General features: G+C 34.6%; 1 protein-coding gene across 2 annotated transcripts; it reads right to left on the minus strand.

Moving 5' to 3' along the window:
- Positions 1–369: 369 nt before the first annotated feature.
- LOC138707556 (uncharacterized) lies at positions 370–16,037 on the minus strand. Of its 2 annotated transcripts, none has more exons than XM_069837119.1 (4): positions 15,980–16,037; positions 15,127–15,246; positions 13,631–13,723; positions 370–8,628 (listed from the first exon to the last, which is right to left on the minus strand). In XM_069837119.1, exons 2-4 carry the CDS (start codon positions 15,238–15,240, stop codon positions 7,387–7,389), a joined length of 1,449 nt encoding a protein of 482 aa, XP_069693220.1. In that variant the 5' UTR covers positions 15,241–15,246; positions 15,980–16,037; the 3' UTR covers positions 370–7,386. The 2 variants fall into 2 exon arrangements, with proteins under 2 accessions (XP_069693220.1, XP_069693219.1); XM_069837118.1 differs by lacking the exon at positions 15,980–16,037 and adding an exon at positions 15,786–15,968.
- Between the last annotated feature and the right edge of the window lie 2,937 nt (positions 16,038–18,974).

Raw genomic sequence — 18,974 nt, forward strand, 5'->3', positions numbered from 1 at the left:
ACATATCTAAGATCGGTATAAAATCACTACAAATGTCATTCTTTACTTTCATGGAGATTCTGTTGTTAAATGAAACTAAACATCCTATAGATTTTAAGACTCATCATTAAAAGTTGACAACCTTGACCAGAGCAGAGAAATTTCTGTAATTGAACATAAATCTCTTGTATTTGGTCGCTATTACATGACAAATGATTCTCACTTTGGCAACAATGAATTGGCTGCAAAGGAATATAATTCACTTTGTTCCATCAGTCTTGTACGAAACTACTCACACTGCCCAAAGAAAGGATACATTTTATGTCCATAAAATGACACAAGCTGACATTAAATCTACAGTCAGTTTGAAATGAACTTTACCACCAACAATAACTGTTCAATAGCCGTTTATTCATTAAACAAAGGAAGCTTTTCAAAGTAAACAGACCAATAACAACTCCAAAAAAGGAAGAGATGCTCGACCTGCTTCTATACATACCTCCTGTATATCAGAGTTCACTAAAATCTCAACAGATGTTGATGATATGAGACCTCTGGAGGGTGATGATAAAGAGCTGAAAGAATTTACTCAAGCAGAAAGACGAACTTCCATTTTGAACCTCAAGTTTAATGATTCTGTGTTGTAAACCATTTTTACAATTGTGAAGTTTAAGTAATTTAGTAAGTTCCAATTCATTAATTATGATCATATAAAAATTAATTTCTAGATTATTACAGTGTATGTATTACTCTACATCATGCGTGCATTTTTAGAACCCCTTCCTTAACACTTTTTAAACATCCATAGCTTTTCTTTTTTACATTATCTACAAAAGTGGTGTAAGTCAGAATATTAACAATGCTGGAACTATATTCATAAATATGTATACATTACTTTTTAAGCAAAGTCACAATATTAATTTAAAATATATTTGATACGTACAATTAGGAAAGAAATTAATTTTAGTTTGTTCCAGTAATAGTGTATAGGACTATACTTTAAGTAACTATATCTAAAAGTAAAACTTCTAACTTACAGCACTTTTGCTCTGAAGGACACATATTTCGATAAATTAAAATAGTAAATATTCAAAATAAAAGAGATCCAACAAAACAGTAAAAACGAATCTAAAATATTAGTATATAAGAGAAGTGCATGACTATAAAATAATATAAAATCACATAAAAAGAAAACAAGTATAAATAAAGAAGTACCACTCCGTGATGCTAACCATTAAGTCACACTGCTTATAACATATAAGCTGCAATTAACAAGTGGCCAAGGAATATGGTGCCAGCACATTCAAGAAATTAGGAGCCGTATTCATAGACATTTTTAGCGTGGGCTTCCGGTGGATGATCAGCGTTTTTTGTATTCATAAACCAGTGTTAACGATAGGATATGATTTGAATTCTGTACTAGTAACCAGTGGATAGCCGGGGTTAGCTTAGTACGCTCGTAGCGTGTGCTGCGAAATGTCTATGAATAGCACCCATAATGTTTTTGAGGAAGGTGGAAGGAAAATTTCTAATAGTTCACACCCGTAACTTAGTTTTAGATTCTGCACTTCAAATGACATAACTGGCATGGGTTTCATTATAACACTGTACCTCATCCTCTCCTTGTGAACAATGGACAATCTCAAATATGCACAATACTCTATTTTAATACAAGAATCCTGCTGACATTTCATATATTTATTATGTTACATAATATCATCTTGTTATGTAATGGATTGATTACCTTAAGGAATTAGGCAATTATAGTCTGACAAATCGAAGTAAAATCCTGGCCTGATCGTCTCTAGCACAAGAGTGGAGGGGAAAAGAGAGACAGAAATATGAGTACAGTGCTGTCCTATTCTCTGCAACTTATAGTGTAAATAAATACACAGGCTAATATTACTTACATACTCATTTAAGGCTTTTAGGGAAACCACAGGTTCATTGCCGCCCTCACATAAGCTCACCATCAGTCCCTATCTTGAGCAAGAGTAATCCAGTCTCTACCATCATGTTCCACCTCCCTCAAATCCATTTTAATATTATCCTCCTATCTACGTCTCGGCCTTCCCACAGCCTCCCAACTAACACTCTATATGCATTTCCGGATTCGCCCATATGTGCTACATGCCCTGCCTATCTCAAACATTCGGATTTATTGTTCCTAATTAAGTAAGGTGAAGAATACAATGCGTGCAGTTTTGCATTGTGTAACTTTTTCCATTCTCTTGTAACTTCATCTCTCTTAGCCCCAAATATTTTCCTAAGTATCTTATTCTCAAACACCCTTAACCTCTGTTCCTCTCTCAAAGTAAGAGTCCACCGAAATAATACATTAAAAACATATTCTTATCTCGGTGACTGCAACAAAAGCCTCAACATAACTTTTCTAGCCCAGATATTCTATTGAAAACTGAATTACAACTGCTTGTGCACTGCGTTTGTCTTCAAAATTTGTCTCCAAGTCACTATCACGCTCATTACCAATACATACAGTAAGTTTATCATTTTCTTCAAGCAACTTGTCTCTAGTCCAATACTCGACTCGTAACTCATTGATATGTTCATATTGTTTTCTCCTCGTCATTAGCTGTAACTGTCTCAAAAGCCTCTCTTGTGATGCACTCGATATTTGTGGGTAGCTGGTTAACACTTCGCTTAACGGGAAGCCCCTATATTGTGCACAAGGTTAGGAGAAGGGAAAAGATTGTTAAGAGAGTATAGTCAAATTGCGCGCAAATGTGTTTGCTCCTATGGTCACTTTCAACATTATGCACATGTGGAACTTTTATACTTCTGGTCACTGCAATAACGAAAAGCAAATTCTCCTCACACTTTCTAAAAATATGTACATTTAGGACTAAAAAATGGCAATGAATGTCTTAGGTTAGCTTCACAGCCAATTATAATGTTATTAGTGCAATCATTCACCCATAAAAACTGCTCAGATTTATTTGTCACAATGGGAGTACTATTTATTGACTGCGGCATGGACTTCATTTCTCTTTTAGATAACGGTGAAAGAGCTCTTCTCCTAGCTCTACCCACTGCTTTTCACGCATTAAGCACATCATATTTTGTCAGTTGACCAGGAGTTTCATCAGGGACATTAACAATTTCATTTCGTACCAACTTTGAAGGTATTGTAAAAATACTATCCATAGCCTTGCCTTTAACACTATTTGATAAAAACTGTCTGCGCAAGTGTTCACAATTTTCACAATTATGTCGCCCCACAGACTATTTTACTCATCATGTTCGTCAGTAAACATATGTGCACTATAATTCTCTATAGCACACCTCCACTGTTTTGCTTTTCCAGTTAATAATAATAATAATAATTATAATAATAATAATAATATTATTATTATTATTATTATTATTATTATTATTGTTATTATTATTTTAATATTCAAGCACTTGACATATTGTCATTCGCCATCTTGGTTCCCAGTACAGTTAAGTTCTGACTAACAATCACTTAATTTTGCACATTTGGTTAAATGTTCTTTGTTCATGATAGAGCCACTTTCATGACACAGAAGACACTCTGAAGATGGGAGGACAGAGGTTCGATGTAAGTGGGCATCCAGTCATGCCCAGTAGTCATCCAGAAGATTGCAACAGCCGCTCTTCTTGGTCCATCTGGTACTGATGAGTTGTCGTCTAGTAGATTTTTCCAAATTTTTCTCTCACAAGGAACTTGATTGAGGTGTTTCAGTTCGTCTTTGAATTTGCCATTAATGATATGTTTAATTTCAAAATAAGAAATTGTGTGTTTACTTAATTTTTTTATTTTGGTTCCTTTTTGGCGAGTAAATTGCCCTTTCATTACCACCAACGCCACAGTGAGATGGTATACATTGTATAATGATTGTCTTGTTATGTTGCTGTAAGAGTTTAATTTCATTTTCAATGTTCTTCACCTGGATAACGAGATTCACGAAGCAGCATAGCTTAGTTTACAAGTATTTAGCTGAAGAAAGTGCTGCAGTAAACATTGAGAGCGCAAAAGCATGACTGGAAACTTTACTATCTTTGTTGGAGAGCTACGAACCTTGCAAAATTTTCAATGCAGATGAGATGGAGCTCTTCTTCAACATGTTACTATACAGGACCGTGGCTTTCAAAGGAGTCTTGTCATGGTCGAAAGAACTAGAAAGATAATCTTCTTACGTAGATTCTTTGCTCAACAGTGCATATACTGTGGAAGCCTGTCCACCAAATTACTCAATTGAGTGTGTTCCTTGTATAACGGCAGTTGACTTAATATATGTCAACATATACAGGGTTATTCATTATTACGTGTAAATACTTTGTGTGTGTATTGTAGAGGTGAAACTAAGACTAAAACATTCTATACAACTTTTTCTCAAAACCTTTAATTCCAGAGTTCCAGTAGATGGCACCTACGTCATAGTAACTGCATAGGCATTACTGTTCTCCTACACATTTGGTGTGGTATTGTGGAGAATCAGTTACTCGGACCTCGAGTTCACCTCTGCGGTTGACTGGGGAAATCTACCGCGCATTCTTGGAATGCGAATTGCATGGTCTGCTACATGATATCCCTTTTCCAACGCGAGTTAACTTATGGTTTATGCACAATGGTGCTCCTGCACATTACTGCCGCAATGTAAGGGCGTATCTCAATGCTGCATATCCAGGTCAAAGGATAGGTCGCGCAGGGCCAACTCCTTGGCCAGCCAGATCACCGGACATGATCCCTCTGGACTTCAAGTTGAGGGACAGCACTTTTAACATGCATTACACTAAGAATTGTGCAAATGTGTAAAGTCTAGAAGAAATTGCTTTACATTCTTTACTGTGTTTGGTTTTAGTTCACAAAACGTGCATAAGTGGACTGCCGAGGATATGGATTTAGTGACTTTGGTTATTTTTGTATTGAAGTCCAAATACACTGTACGAAAGTAATAATTAAATTACATTTGGCGTGTTATCCTTTCTTTGTTTGGGAGCGCAAGTTCCACGAAAAATTGCGTTAACTCTGGAATTAAAGGTTTTAAGAAAAAGTTGTATAGAACGTTTTAGTCTTAGTTTCACCTCTACATTACACACACTAAGTATTTACACGTAATAATGAATCACCCTTATGTCGAACATGGAGTAAGGCCACAAAGGGAAAAGCAATAGAGGAGAGGGATTCGATCTGGTGCTGTGGATTGAACTCTGGCATAGCTCAGTGGTTAGAGTGCTTGGTACGTAGAACCAAGGACCTGGTGCCAGAGCGATTTTTTGTCCATTAATAACCATTGTTACCATAACAGATAAATTCTGTACGACCAAAAATTAATCTTTATGTAAATTAACAATAACAATAACTATGCCGCATATCCAAAGGATACCTCATTTCTTAGAAATATGAAGGTCATGAGATTACTGGGAAATTGTATGAGTGTGCTCCAGGCTCTTGATTTAGGGGTAAAAAGTATTTCAAGAACTTATATAGGAAACGTCTCGTGCAACGACAGTTTGCCTAATGGATGCTGGAATAGTACATTATGCAACGAGCCTATAATGTCAGTAATTAAGACGCAAGTATGTTTATGAAACGAGCGCAAGCTCGTTTCATAATTTTCATACGAGCGTCTTAATTACCATTATAGTCAAGTTTCATACGACTTTTTACGCTCGACCATATTTCTAACTTGAAATTATTCATAAATATTCATGTTATTCTTATCTGACTGAGGAGCGGAACTGACCTTGTGCAATACCTCGTAAATTGTGAGATGTGCACAGACACGTAAGTATTGATTTTTTCCGAGAAACAAATGTCGACATTGACCTTGATATAATCTAGAGAGTAAAATAAACATTAATCTTGGTATAACCTTGAAATTGAATTAGACATTGAAAAACGATATGACAAATTGAATTTATTTGAATATTATTTACAATTAACGCTAATTATTAATCTAATTTCGCGCTAGTTGTCTTTCGATTGCATATCCGAGAATAATCGATACTTGCGCTTTCATATTGCTACAATGGTATTTTCTGATTGGTGGAATATTGAACTTTAATGAATAGGTGTACTTTAATGAGGTCCATTAAAGGGCTGCTACCAGGTGTATAATTACTACATTTCGACATGGTCGAGCATAAAAGACATTAAGAAGTTAAACATGCTGGAAGTTTTGCACTACACTGATGCAGCCTGAGAGCAAGTAACTAACAGGCAGCAGACAGTCGCAAATTATTTTTGAAAAGCTGGTTACAATCAGGGACAGTCCTCAGCCAACATAAACAACGACAACCATCCTTTCAGCTATGACTAGGGGAAGTTCAGTGACTCGAAGAAAGTTATATTACAGGAGTATGTCTCTGTGGACTGCCAGGTGACAACTAGTGGTGAACACACAGTAGAGGAGCTGTGCAAAAACCTCGAGGTACTTGGGAAAGTGGAAGCTGAAGATTTTGAACCTGAGAGTGTGCCAAAATTCACAGAGACAGGAGAAGCACTGATGAAAGTGAAAGGTTTATTTTAGGAAAGAGCATAAGTAACAGCGTACTTAGCCTTGAAAGATCATACTTTGAACTAGGCATAAAATAAGCATGAACAGAAGTAAATAACCAATGACAAGATACATTCTAATAAAGTTGTTAAAAATGAAATGCATTGATTATGTGGCTATTTCTCCCCTAAATATTATAGGGAACAATGGAATGCGTCAATCACGTTGTGGTGTCTTATTATACACGAAAATACGGTAATTATTAATGTTTTTCAGTATTATCATTTTCCCATATTTATCGTTTTCGTTTCCCATCCCCCTAAAGAAATGGATCAAAGTTTCACTGTATTGCGTGTGAACATTAAATGCAACTTTTTTTAGTCTTACCATTTTTTAAGCTGCGCAATTAAGAACATTACAAATTCCTTGTTATTATTGCCTTATGTGTAAAGGTGGAAAACAACTATAAAATTCATGCAATTTAAGTTGCACTGTGGACGAATACCTTTACAGGCGACAATGATGATGGCAACAGTGAACTACTAGCAGTTTAGTTGCAGTGAATATGTACTATCCCTAGGCAGTAGTCGCAATGATTGCATTATATACAATATTTATTAAGAGGTAGGATTATTCATTTTTCCATTGTTCAGTCGTAAAATTATATCAAAAGTCAGTTTCTAAATCATTCCATTCCACTTGTATGTACTTATTTTCACCCTGTTTATATTTGTCTCAATGATTTTATTCGGCAATATCAAGCGAGAATGCGATGAGTATTTCCCTAACTGCCTTTAAATTCTGCATCTACTATTGCACTTTAATTAACCTCACTGCATCCATACTTGCTAGTAGGAATTTTAGAGTTCCATCATGTAATAATAATAATAATAATAATAATAACAACAACAATAATAATTATGAACTATTGTCTTGCAGAATTCCTCTTCATTCTCATACGTAATCGATTAAGTTCTCTGCGTCTCGCCGCTTGTTCTTCAGTTTCTGATGCCCGTAAAACTCTCATTCGCAATCGACCACGTTCTCTTCTTCTTTCAGCTTCTTCCTCTGTTTCAGAATGCCTTTTCAGTCTCATTCTCAATTTGCCTTTTTCCTTCCGTTGCTCAGCCTGGTTCTGTATGTCAGACACACAGACCTCATGCATTAATCTCTTCTTGTAATCTGTTTTATCATCAACCATCATAAAATGAGAAACACAGCTTTCCCTAGGCTGAAGAGCTTCCTGAGTCACGTCTAGTCTCTGAAAGTCATTGACATGACCTGAATTAGGCCTTTCCAAGTCATTTGTGTCATTTTTCATTACATGGCAAGTACAAAACTGTTTATGTTGTTGATTAACATTGGTCATATAAGTTCCAACTTCTGAATTTTTTACTATAAAGCCTTTGCAATTCACACAATTTACACCACCATCCACACACGAAAATGCAGAAGTTTCACTCTGCTTGCCTTCAATTTCAACACTAAGGAAATGTGTCTTGTATTTGCAGTGTCCATATCTATTTATTGAAGCACACTGTAAATTCCAACACAACGACCTTTCTTTACAATCTGTTTCATTTTCACATTTGTCTTCCTTCACATATTGATGTGCTAGGTCTTCTTCTGCTGATCTGTTTTGTACAGGCAATACCCATGGCAATTTACTTCCCTCAGCACAAACATTTATAACATCCATCCTCAATCCACGTTTCCAAGTATCGTCACTGAAGGCAGCAGAGTTAATCTCCTGTGTTTGTTCAGAACAAGGTTCAATTTTTATCTCACTACTTGAAATGCAATCGCTTCCTTGAATGTCTCTTGCATGAAAATCACTGCTATTTGGAAGTCCCTGAGGCAACCTGGTTTCTGAAGATCGACGTTCTCTCATCCGGAACTTATTGCGTTCTCTGAGACTTTGAGCCACCAGTGAATCAGAGGCACGAAGTGTTCTCATTCTAAACTTATTGCGCTCCCTAAGTCTCTGTGCCACCTCCGATTCAGAAGCTCTAAGAGCTCTCATTCTAAATCTGTTTTGTTCTCTACGCTTTCTAATCTGCTCCTCCTTTCGATTTAGAGCTTCAGGGCTACTTTCTTCCTTAAATTGTTCTGTAGTGACTTCCTCACATATGTCTGGTCTTCCTTTTGAAGTCATTTCAAACACCTTCTGTATAAATGTAAATATGGGAACAATTATTACAAGGAAACATTTTAATATAAATGCAAATGTATAAATTATTATCAGAAAACATTTTATGTAAAAATATATAGAGTTGAACTTGGTTATAGCATCATCAAAGGACTAAAAAAATGATGTCGGAATAAACGAGGGTCACTATAAGAAAAATAAACAAATACAATAAATACAATTTAAAAAAGAAATACATTCACAATATTACGTATTTTGTATACTACTAATTTAACTTCTAATTTTATATAAACCTACAATATCACAAATTTTTTAATACTTTACCCTGTCCCTGTTCTTTATTATTTTGAAAAACAGATATACTATAAGGGAGTATAGAAAGTAGTGAAATGTGGAATAAAATATTATAATATACAGTAATGAAAAAATATATATAACTCACAATTAAGTACTTGAGTTGAAGAAAATTGATTTTTTTTTTTTTTTTGCTTCCGTTATGTACAATACAACATTTGTAAACCATTCTCCATTCTTCCTTAACTAAACGAAATTCATGACACACATTAGCTTTCCTTTCAACACTCCCGATTTGTTTTATAATAATAACTTTATCTTCCACAATGAAAACTTTTTTTTTCTTTCCTCCTTATTCCAATGTACTGTACTCTTGGTTTCACAAGTAAAGAACCTTCGTTGCAGGGTTGGGTTCAGGAAGCCATAAATCTGACTGACACGCTCCCCAATTAGTGAAACTGTGGACAAAGATACCGCCAGGAGACCGCCGAGAATGCTGTGTTGTGAATTTTCCATTTTTGGAAGAATCCAACCAGTTGCAAAAAAAAATACATTTAAAGAGTCAAGCCAAGAGCAAACGTGGCAACAGCTTCCCCTAACTGGCCTGTCAATCACTGTCATCTGTGCAGAAGTGGTGTGAGGCCAGGGTTCTTTGCTTGTGGAGCCGAGAGTATATAGTGTTTTCCGTCACGAAACTGACACAATTTGCTAGCATGTTTGGATGGTCATCCCAAGCAAAAGAGTTCATATACATTATGGGATTCACGATTTGACACCTGCAAGGTCCCTCAGTTGTTTGTTTCCGTTATGCTTCTGTTACAGTTTAACCACATTACCAAAAGTTGTGGAAAGCAAACCAAGGAACTATGTGAAGAGGTATATGAAGAGGAGTATGCATTACGGGATGTTAACAGCAGTTGGAAAATACTTGTGAATGGGAGGTTTCACTGAATATCAATATAGTGACTACACTGGTAATATGATTTCGTATTAATAAGGCAAATTATTGTTACATGGGAATCAGAGAGCTTTCATTATGAGCCCTTGTACAACAAATGATGAATGAATGGGAATGATGCCCAATCGATCCATGGTGTATATGAACTCTTTTACTTGGAATGACAGTCATTCGAACACCCTGGAAAATTATGTAGATTTCGCGATGGAATACCCTGTTTAACACCTGTTTTTCGAATTGAATGTCTCAAGTTACAGTCTGAATTGAAGGTTTGGATTATAGTGTGATATATGACTTGGCCTGTTACTGTCTATAAAGGGTTGTTGGCACAACAGAAAAAGGGTTTGGCTTACCCTATACTCCATCTTCTTTTCTTACAATTCCAGTTTTTGGGCCTTAAAATATTTTCATAAATGATAACAGTATTAGTTGCTAATGATGTTAGGAGCTATCTGCGAACTCCTTTCAAGAACAATTTCTGTTTAATGTTAAGTAGAATACGAGTTTTTCAAGAATTTACACTGTTGCTAAATGCCACTATAAATGCGTTGTTTATTAAAAATGATACATCACATTTGTTTGATACAAATAAAAATCGTACTTCTTAATGACTGCCATTGTAGCCGAGGTGTCACATCAACCGTGGTTGTTATATGCAAGTTCAACTGGAAATACCATGAGATCAAATCTATATTAGGGATCAATGAGAAGCAATATAAGTTCTGTGTACTCCACTATGAGCTGTAGTGCATGTCTCCTTTTGAAAACTCTTGGATAAAAGGAAATTGATACTGTAGTTGTTACTCCATCATTCTTTCTTTTACTTAATGAAGAATATGATATAGAAGGAAGTGAAATGATTAATTGAGTAAGAAATTTGATTTAATCAATAAACATATTTTTATCACTTCATAAATACCTACAAGAGATCATCATTTACCACAGGGATTAAAGGTTATGACTTGTCCCAACATCAGGAGACTAAAAGGAGGAAGCTAAAAGGAGAAGCAGCAATACACGTACGCGACCAATTGTCGAATTGTCAGTCTCTTTTAGGTAATGGCTTACTAACTTTTCAGAGGAGAAGGGCTTTTAGCCGTAACAAATGCAAATCTTCTAGAAAAATAAACAGAATAAATTTCCTGAAGTTAGGGGTAGAGATCTGGCACCATCAACAAATGAGCTCTGCATTGTGCATATAATGCAACCAGAGGACACAAGGATTACTGAAAATCATCAAGAGGGAGAGATATAGATGGACTGATTCAAAAAATACACAACATACTGATATTTATTGATTTCTTTGATTGCAATGAAAAGAGTTTAAAAAACAAAGAAAGACAACACTTGTCACAAGAATTTGTACATACTGTTTACACCATTTTTCTACAGAATTTTCAGTTGTAAAAGGTTTAAATTAAATTATGTAACTTGAATTATATAGCAAATCTAAGATTGTTAAATTTTAAGCTTTCGAAATGACATGAGAGCTAAATATTTTGGAGGAATACACTTTTGTTACATAGGAAGGAAAGCAGTAATTAACTGCCATTTCTCTGAAGCACAGAAAGTTAAGGCACTGCCTCATCCAATCAGAACGAAAACTGTTACAACTACTTTTCAGTACTGCATGTAGGCCTAGAAACACTCAGTAGGCCATTCATAGTTCAAACGAATTCTTTTCTTCTTATTTAGATGATCCATATAAAGATCTAGTTAATTCCAACTACAAAATCTGACTGTTGAAACAATTTTCAGAAAACTAAGAGCTCATTTTTCCAACCGAATTCTGTTCATGTAATGTGTCTGCAAATATTTACCAAAAACTTACAATAATATATTATTAAAATGCTGTCTATGTTGTAATGATAAACCAAAAGATTAATTTTAAGAGATGAGAAATTAAACACATTGCACATTTGAATTAAAGGCGAGCATTTTATTATTCTTTATTTAAAGATGGAGAGTATGCAGTAACTATATATTTCTTAAATTTGTTTTCACTGCTTTAAAATTAATATGCTTAAACAGTTAATTACTAATAATAATACAATATTAATAATTTCATATAAGAATAATTGTTGTGCCACCAATCTTCTATAACTTTAAGTTACATAATGAAATTTTATTAATTAAAGCACATCTAACATATTTTTTTGAATATGTATATCGAAGGGAACACTTCTGAATTGTTTTCTATATACGGTAATTAATATGATTCTTATAAACAGGTAACCTCACAATTAAAATATATTCTAATTTGCTATGTACAAAATTATTATAAAGTAACTGTAAAACATGTTCACACTTAAACTATCTCTGGAATTACGAAAAATATATCCTGGTTGTCTATAGACTTTATCTACGATCTTATTATTGCGTTTCTGAAAATTTAAATTGTATGTGAGGATTAAACGTAGATCATTAATAGAAAACACAGGTTAAATTTTCAGAATTCATATTATACTGAACATTTGGTTGTAGAGATGTTCTATGAAAACTTATGAACCAGCATTTTTTAATAGTAAATGTTAAATTATTTAGCATACCCTAGGTAACTATATATAATATGTAATGCGATTAATGTACATTATTGTCAGCAATAAAAATTAGTAATTACATGCTTTAATTGTTTCTCAATTCATTAAAACATATCTTCCATATTTCATTTTACGTCTCATGCTATTTTTTTATTAATATAACCAATAAAAGTTACTAAATATAAAACGTAAATAGCATTTTCACGCAGTAAAGAATAGGGTGTGTATAGCATGGAAGCATAGTAGAGGAGGAAGGAGTGGGAGAGTGGTGCTTCAATGCTTAGCAACAGTAGCCAATCTATCCTTTCAATATTTTTGTTTTGCTTACTGTTCGCAAGTAAGGACCATTTCTTCTTAATGTAACTTTCCTAGTAAATTCTCACGCTCTTATGAATGTATCGGCACTTTTTTGTTTTTTCTATCTGTTGTGGAGATTGAGTGCGCAGTTTGAGAGGCGCTCTACTAAAGTATTAATTATTTATTAAATACCAGTACTCTGAACAAATGTGTGTGAAGTATTTATTAAATTTCGTGAAGGATAACTTAATACGAAAGAATAACGCCCCTTTGCCTTCGACCACAGTCAAAGCCAAAAAAATTGCTAATTCTATCACCATTACCAATGCAGAACCTGAAAGAAGCTTTAGTGTAATGAATTACACTGTCACTTGTGGAAGAAGTAAGCTTACAGTCTCTCACTTTTCCAATTTAATGACTATTAAAATTACCAGAAAACCTATGAAAGAATTAATATTTACAATTAATAAATCCATAATATTCTATGAAAGAATATCCTGGTTGAGAAATCTTTGCCTTGCTACTGGCACTCAAGTGCATCCCTCAGATGAGCTGAACTCATCAGTGAAAAAATGGCAGTTTGAGACCTATTTTAATGGTAAAAAGAAATAGCCCTAATAATAATAATAATAATAATAATTATTATTATTATTATTATTATTATGCATCCATTTTATCTTCGCCCACTCCTGGATGTACAGCAGATGTAGAAGGGCACATATGCAAGCAAGGAAGATAAAATGCATACAATGTATTATTATACTGTAAAGTAACTATCGTTTCCCTCTTCCCCTGCTCTATATTACTCTGCTGGCCAACCCAATTTTTTATTGCGTGCCTTTTGTTAAATTATTGCCAGCACACTTCTGAGTACCAGTACGTGGGTATATTCAGCATAAGAATAAGTGTAACAAAGACTATCATCATTTACCTCATACTCCTGAGGATTTGATATTTCGTCTCCTGTGGAATTCAGAGTTGCTGGTGGTTCACCGTTGATTAGAGGAACTTCAACAATAATGTCCTGAAATAGAATTAAAAGATAGTAAGAATATTTTAAATAAAAAGTAAATAAATATACGTGTCCTTAATAAGATATACACATATATTTTTCTTTCAAGTGTGAAGTATCAAGTTAGAGTAAATCAAGTATTATTTCATTCAGAATGCCTGCAGCTTTGTGTAAAATGATCGATTTTCCCTCTGCTGTGACAATGCTAAAATACTTCAATTTAACAAGCATGAACACAACATGCAAGACTTTGAACTCCAAGTGCATGTATTTAATTTTAAACAACGTCTATGTAATAAGAAGGAGAGCAGAAAGTCAGCCGGCAACGGAATGATGCGAAGTTTCCTTGTAAAATCAGAGCACTGTGTGTATATGTATGTATGTATGTATGTCCCCCCAAAGCTAATACACTCATTGTATCAGTAATAACATTATAATTTCTAATTTTGTAATGCCTGTGACTAATAACATGTCTTATCGAAACCCTATATCCTTGCACTTGCACTCGGTCACTTGATCCCAGGACTGTGTAAAACTCCATTACTGGTATAATATTATTCAGGGAACAAAAAAATTCACGGGCATAGAGCTCACACCCACTCCCTTCCACATGACACACAGATGTCCAAGCCATCTTAACTACTAAAACAAGCCAGAAGGTCTTGCTTCTGAGCAGCATGTCAAATTTGTCATCAAGGTCCAAATTTCGATTTTACTGCATTATATATATTTATCTAATATTTACAACACATTAACATTTTTCTTGAAATGTTTCAAATGAGTTTCGAAACTAATGCCAAGAAATATCAAATAAGAGTGAATTTATATTACTGAATTACGTGTTATCTTGTATATCCGTGCTCTCGGTCTCTTATCATGCACAGTGTCTTGCATCTGAGTATTTGAATATTCCAGTGTCCTATTCTTTTTTGGGCAAGTGTACAACAGACTTGCAATCCATTAACTGAAGTGTGAGTATACCTTATAATACTATCCACAATTGTTTCGTGCAAAGTTGAAGTAAGCTGGATTTTTTAACACATTAAGAAGAAACGGAGTGTATTTTAGATAAGGAATGTTTCATCAAAGACGTTTAAGAACTTTGATTAATTGCTCATTAGTAAATAAAGCCATAGGCCTAATGTAAAAACAATCACTCATATTGAGACACTTTCCTGATGAGCCAAACAAAAATTCTATACTGTCTCGGGAATAATGCGTAGGTTCTCAGAACAAACTAGTAAACGAATATATTCTGCACTTATTAAAATCGTCACTGCAGTGCACAAAAGACAATGATCGTTTCTTCCAACGAAATAGGCCTATATAATCAATTTTAATACATGAAAATAAATATGGTACTGTAACTAATAAAGAAATTATATATATAACTAATTATGCATTGAAAAAGTTACCTGGTGTGGATAAGAAACAGGTACTGAAGGTGGTTCTGGCAGCATACCAAGCACTACATCCTTTACATCATTTAATGTGAGCCTCTCCAGTGCAGTTTCTTTTCTTTCAGCCATTATCGACTGCAATTTATAAGAAGAAATAAATAACAAAATTGTATATACCAAGTGAAGCGTAAGTAATGTCATTAATTTTCCCATGTGTTATTCTTTGACATATTTCAAACAAAAATAGTTTAATACATTATTTTGCTCGTTTTTGCTTTCTTTGTTGTTTTTTAAGGAACATTTCATAGCATGTTTTGGGAAAGCCATTGATTTAATTCCCAATATGATTAGTCAATTTAAGAAAGTAGTGTATTATGATAATAAATTATTGAAAGAACTTTAGTTTTGTCTTTTTTAGTGGATTATTTTACGATGATTTATCAACTGCTGTGGTTATCTAGCGTCTCGGAGAAAACCTAAACATGACAACAGCCTTTAACGTGAAAACCACAGAGCAACAATCAGTAAGCAAAGTTAGATTTACAAAGACCGGGGAAATATCTGAAATACTAGTGCATTTAAGCTCTTTACGAGGTGTCAAAATAGTTGGAAATCCATACTCTACATTTAACTACAAATAATAGCATAAAGAACATAATTACATATAGCATTACCAAGTTAATCCTGACACTTCATTTCAATCAACTCATGCGTTCCGCGTTAGCCACCACATGAGAACAATGTTATTAATAAACTTCGAACTTAAGCAACACGCTACAAGATTATATTATGACAACAAATACGTTTAACAGCAAACCTTTATACAAAATTGTAAAAAAAAAAATGTATATGATATTAAATAAATTACCAAAATTTCTACTCTATACACATTTCGTTAATTCGCTGACAACAAGCCTACCAACCTTGCTAACTGGAAGATCAATATAGTCACTAAATGGTGAAAGGTGAGATAATGGCGCTAAATTGGAAAGCTACATCTGCCAATGGACATGAATGGACAAATTGAATTGTCCCTTAAGAATTGGCGCCAAGTCCCTTAAAATCATTTCAGCTATTGGTAGAATAATAAATTAGTGAGAGATAAAATAAAAGTGGATCAATCTGTAATATCTCGTAATATGCGTAGGCCTAAACATAAAATGTAACTAGCCATTGCACCTCAAGTTTGTAGTTTTACAATATGCGACAAAACAAACGACACTGAAATGTTATTTAATTGTGTTGGTATAGCATGTGTTAAAAATGTGTACCATCACGTGCCACACAACATTCATTGAAGATTATTGAACATGTTGATGAACAAAGGTTGCTGTAATTACACAAAAAATGACGTTATCTTCTCGCGTCATTCGGGAATATTTCTACGTGGGTTATGTGTCTTGAAAACTGATTCTTTCAACATGTGTGGCATCTGGGACAGTGAGATCCGGGGAGCAGGAAGGGTGCGGGAATGGAGTTTCACGAGAAATTAGGGTTCTCCAAAGTGTCGTTGTAGAAAGGCAAGTGACTCCCCGGTAGCTCCATCTTGCCACATTCATTGTCGTTGAAGGGGAAAGTTTCTGGCACGACAAAAACGGCGCAAATTCCGCATGAATGGGGTAATAATGAGGTCTCTGTAGAGTACTTGGTTTACTGTTTTTGGATTCTGTGCAGCATCCTCGACGAAATAAGGACCCAATATTCCATGACCGGACACGGTGCACCAAATCGTGACCCGCACACTGTGCAGTGGTTTCTGTATAACAGCAGACCATTTAAATCCTTAAAAATGAGGTTTTTGTCGGTTCATGTAGCCATCAAAGTGAATATGGATTTCATCTGAAAACCATATGCCATAGAAGGCATATGGATCCTGACACGTCAAGAACAACACTCGGCTCCAATACTGCAACAGGACTCGCTCATTCCTTTCTGTTAAACAATGAGCAACTTGAATGCAGTATGCAAATCCACCCAGCCCTTGAAACATCCACTGAACAGCCTATTGCTCAAACTATGTTTCAACTATGTTCGTCGTAGATTATGCTTTGGGGACTGTAACACCCGTTGGAGAAGTCGTCCATGATTCTCGTATGTGGTGATGGTTCTTGGGCACTCTGTTGTCCCCTTTCGTTGACATAAGACTGATTTTTTATGATGGAACTTGATAACGACAGCTAACATTGTTTTGTTATTTGGTGCCTCCTTATTAAATCGCTCCTTATACTGTTCTTTAATGTGAAGCAAACTTGGCCCATTCTGACGTCTTACTCCGTATGACCAGAAGTAATGTTCCACGATAAACACCTTCTCCTCTGCTGTGAGAACCATAATTGCAGAAATCAACACAACATCGAATTCACAAAATGTTAAACTTTTATAAATAATAAATAAATACTTCATTGCTAGAGAAACGTGGACAACAAATGAGCAATAATTTCAGTGTTGTTTGTTTTGTCACATACCGTACTTCTAGTTTCTTATCCAAAGTTGTGGTGGTATAAAGAAATTACTGATATGCACACAATTCCTATTAGGGTGATAAATTATTTTCGGTACATTAAATTCATGTCAAAACTAATTTCATTGCAAGTACTACGTACTACATGCTAGATATGCAATTTTGTTAATTTCATCCATTGCAGTTAACCTTCACTTATCCTTAGTACACTGTCATAAAATCGGCACTTTAAAGCGACTCCTTATTGCTCATGAAAAGAAATTTACATTAGCTGCTCCATGAAATTCCTGCGCCTCTGCCTGAAATATATGGACACGCAAATTTACCTTTTCTCTCTCTCTCCTTCCTTCCATGTCCCCTGATCCAAAATGTTAATAAAGGCTGAGAATGGGAAATAAGAGACATAATATAAAACGTTTTCGCAAAAGTGAAGTTCTTTAGTTATGACATGCAATCCAATCATTACAAACATATAAAGAATTCCTATGAAGACTGGACCCACTCCAACCTCTACCTAACAAAATCTGTTGGCAGGCAGCGAGTGACTGTATGCTGGTTATGGACAAGTCCTTGCACGCTTCCCTACGCAGACCAATCCCAGTCCACTGCTTAGCTTCCTTGGGATGGGCACCCTGCCTTACGGTTATTAAGCTGATGGAACATTACTACCTGTGACTGGCTTGCGTATAAACTCCCTGTACATACACATAAGAATAAAATAAAATAAAGCTGTAAATATCTTAACATTACATGTAAAGAAATGTCTTTTTCATGTGGAATTTATTGCCTGAAAAAATTATCATAGCAGTAAAAGTTGTGTATGTAAGAAATTACTTAAAGAATATAGTTTATTTTTGTGTCCAAAAAATACTGCATATTTCTCAATACATTTGTAAAAAAGCTAATATGGAACAATTTTTTGAGCAAGAAATAAAATACTGTATGTATTGTATATTTCTTACAATAAGGTAATACGCAACAATTTTTTTGAGCACTGTATTCACTTTTATTAATCAAAAGATATATAAAATTTATTTTTAAATTGCATTCTAAGTAGTAAAACATGATTACATTTACAAATTATATGGCCTAAGTGTAATTAAATAAATCTGCAGTAATTATTGTAAAATATCTATTCGTAAACTAGTCATTTTTAATGATTTTCTATTTACGAAAATGAGGACTAAAAGTACCATTGATATTAAGAGTCTGTTATAAGTGGTTTATAACGAGATTCAAAGTGTATTCGCATCTTGAGAAATAACAGCGGTATTATGAAATCAGGCCGTGAACGAGAGAAAGCTGTGAAACTAAATGCTCCAGTGCAAATTTCCCCATGCATAAGAAGGGGGGACTCAGGATCACTGAACGTTAAACCTCTAAGAAAGGGTGACCCTTGTTG

Source organism: Periplaneta americana, chromosome 10 (assembly GCF_040183065.1).
Source record: "Periplaneta americana isolate PAMFEO1 chromosome 10, P.americana_PAMFEO1_priV1, whole genome shotgun sequence".
Taxonomy (NCBI): Eukaryota; Metazoa; Arthropoda; class Insecta; order Blattodea; family Blattidae; genus Periplaneta; species Periplaneta americana.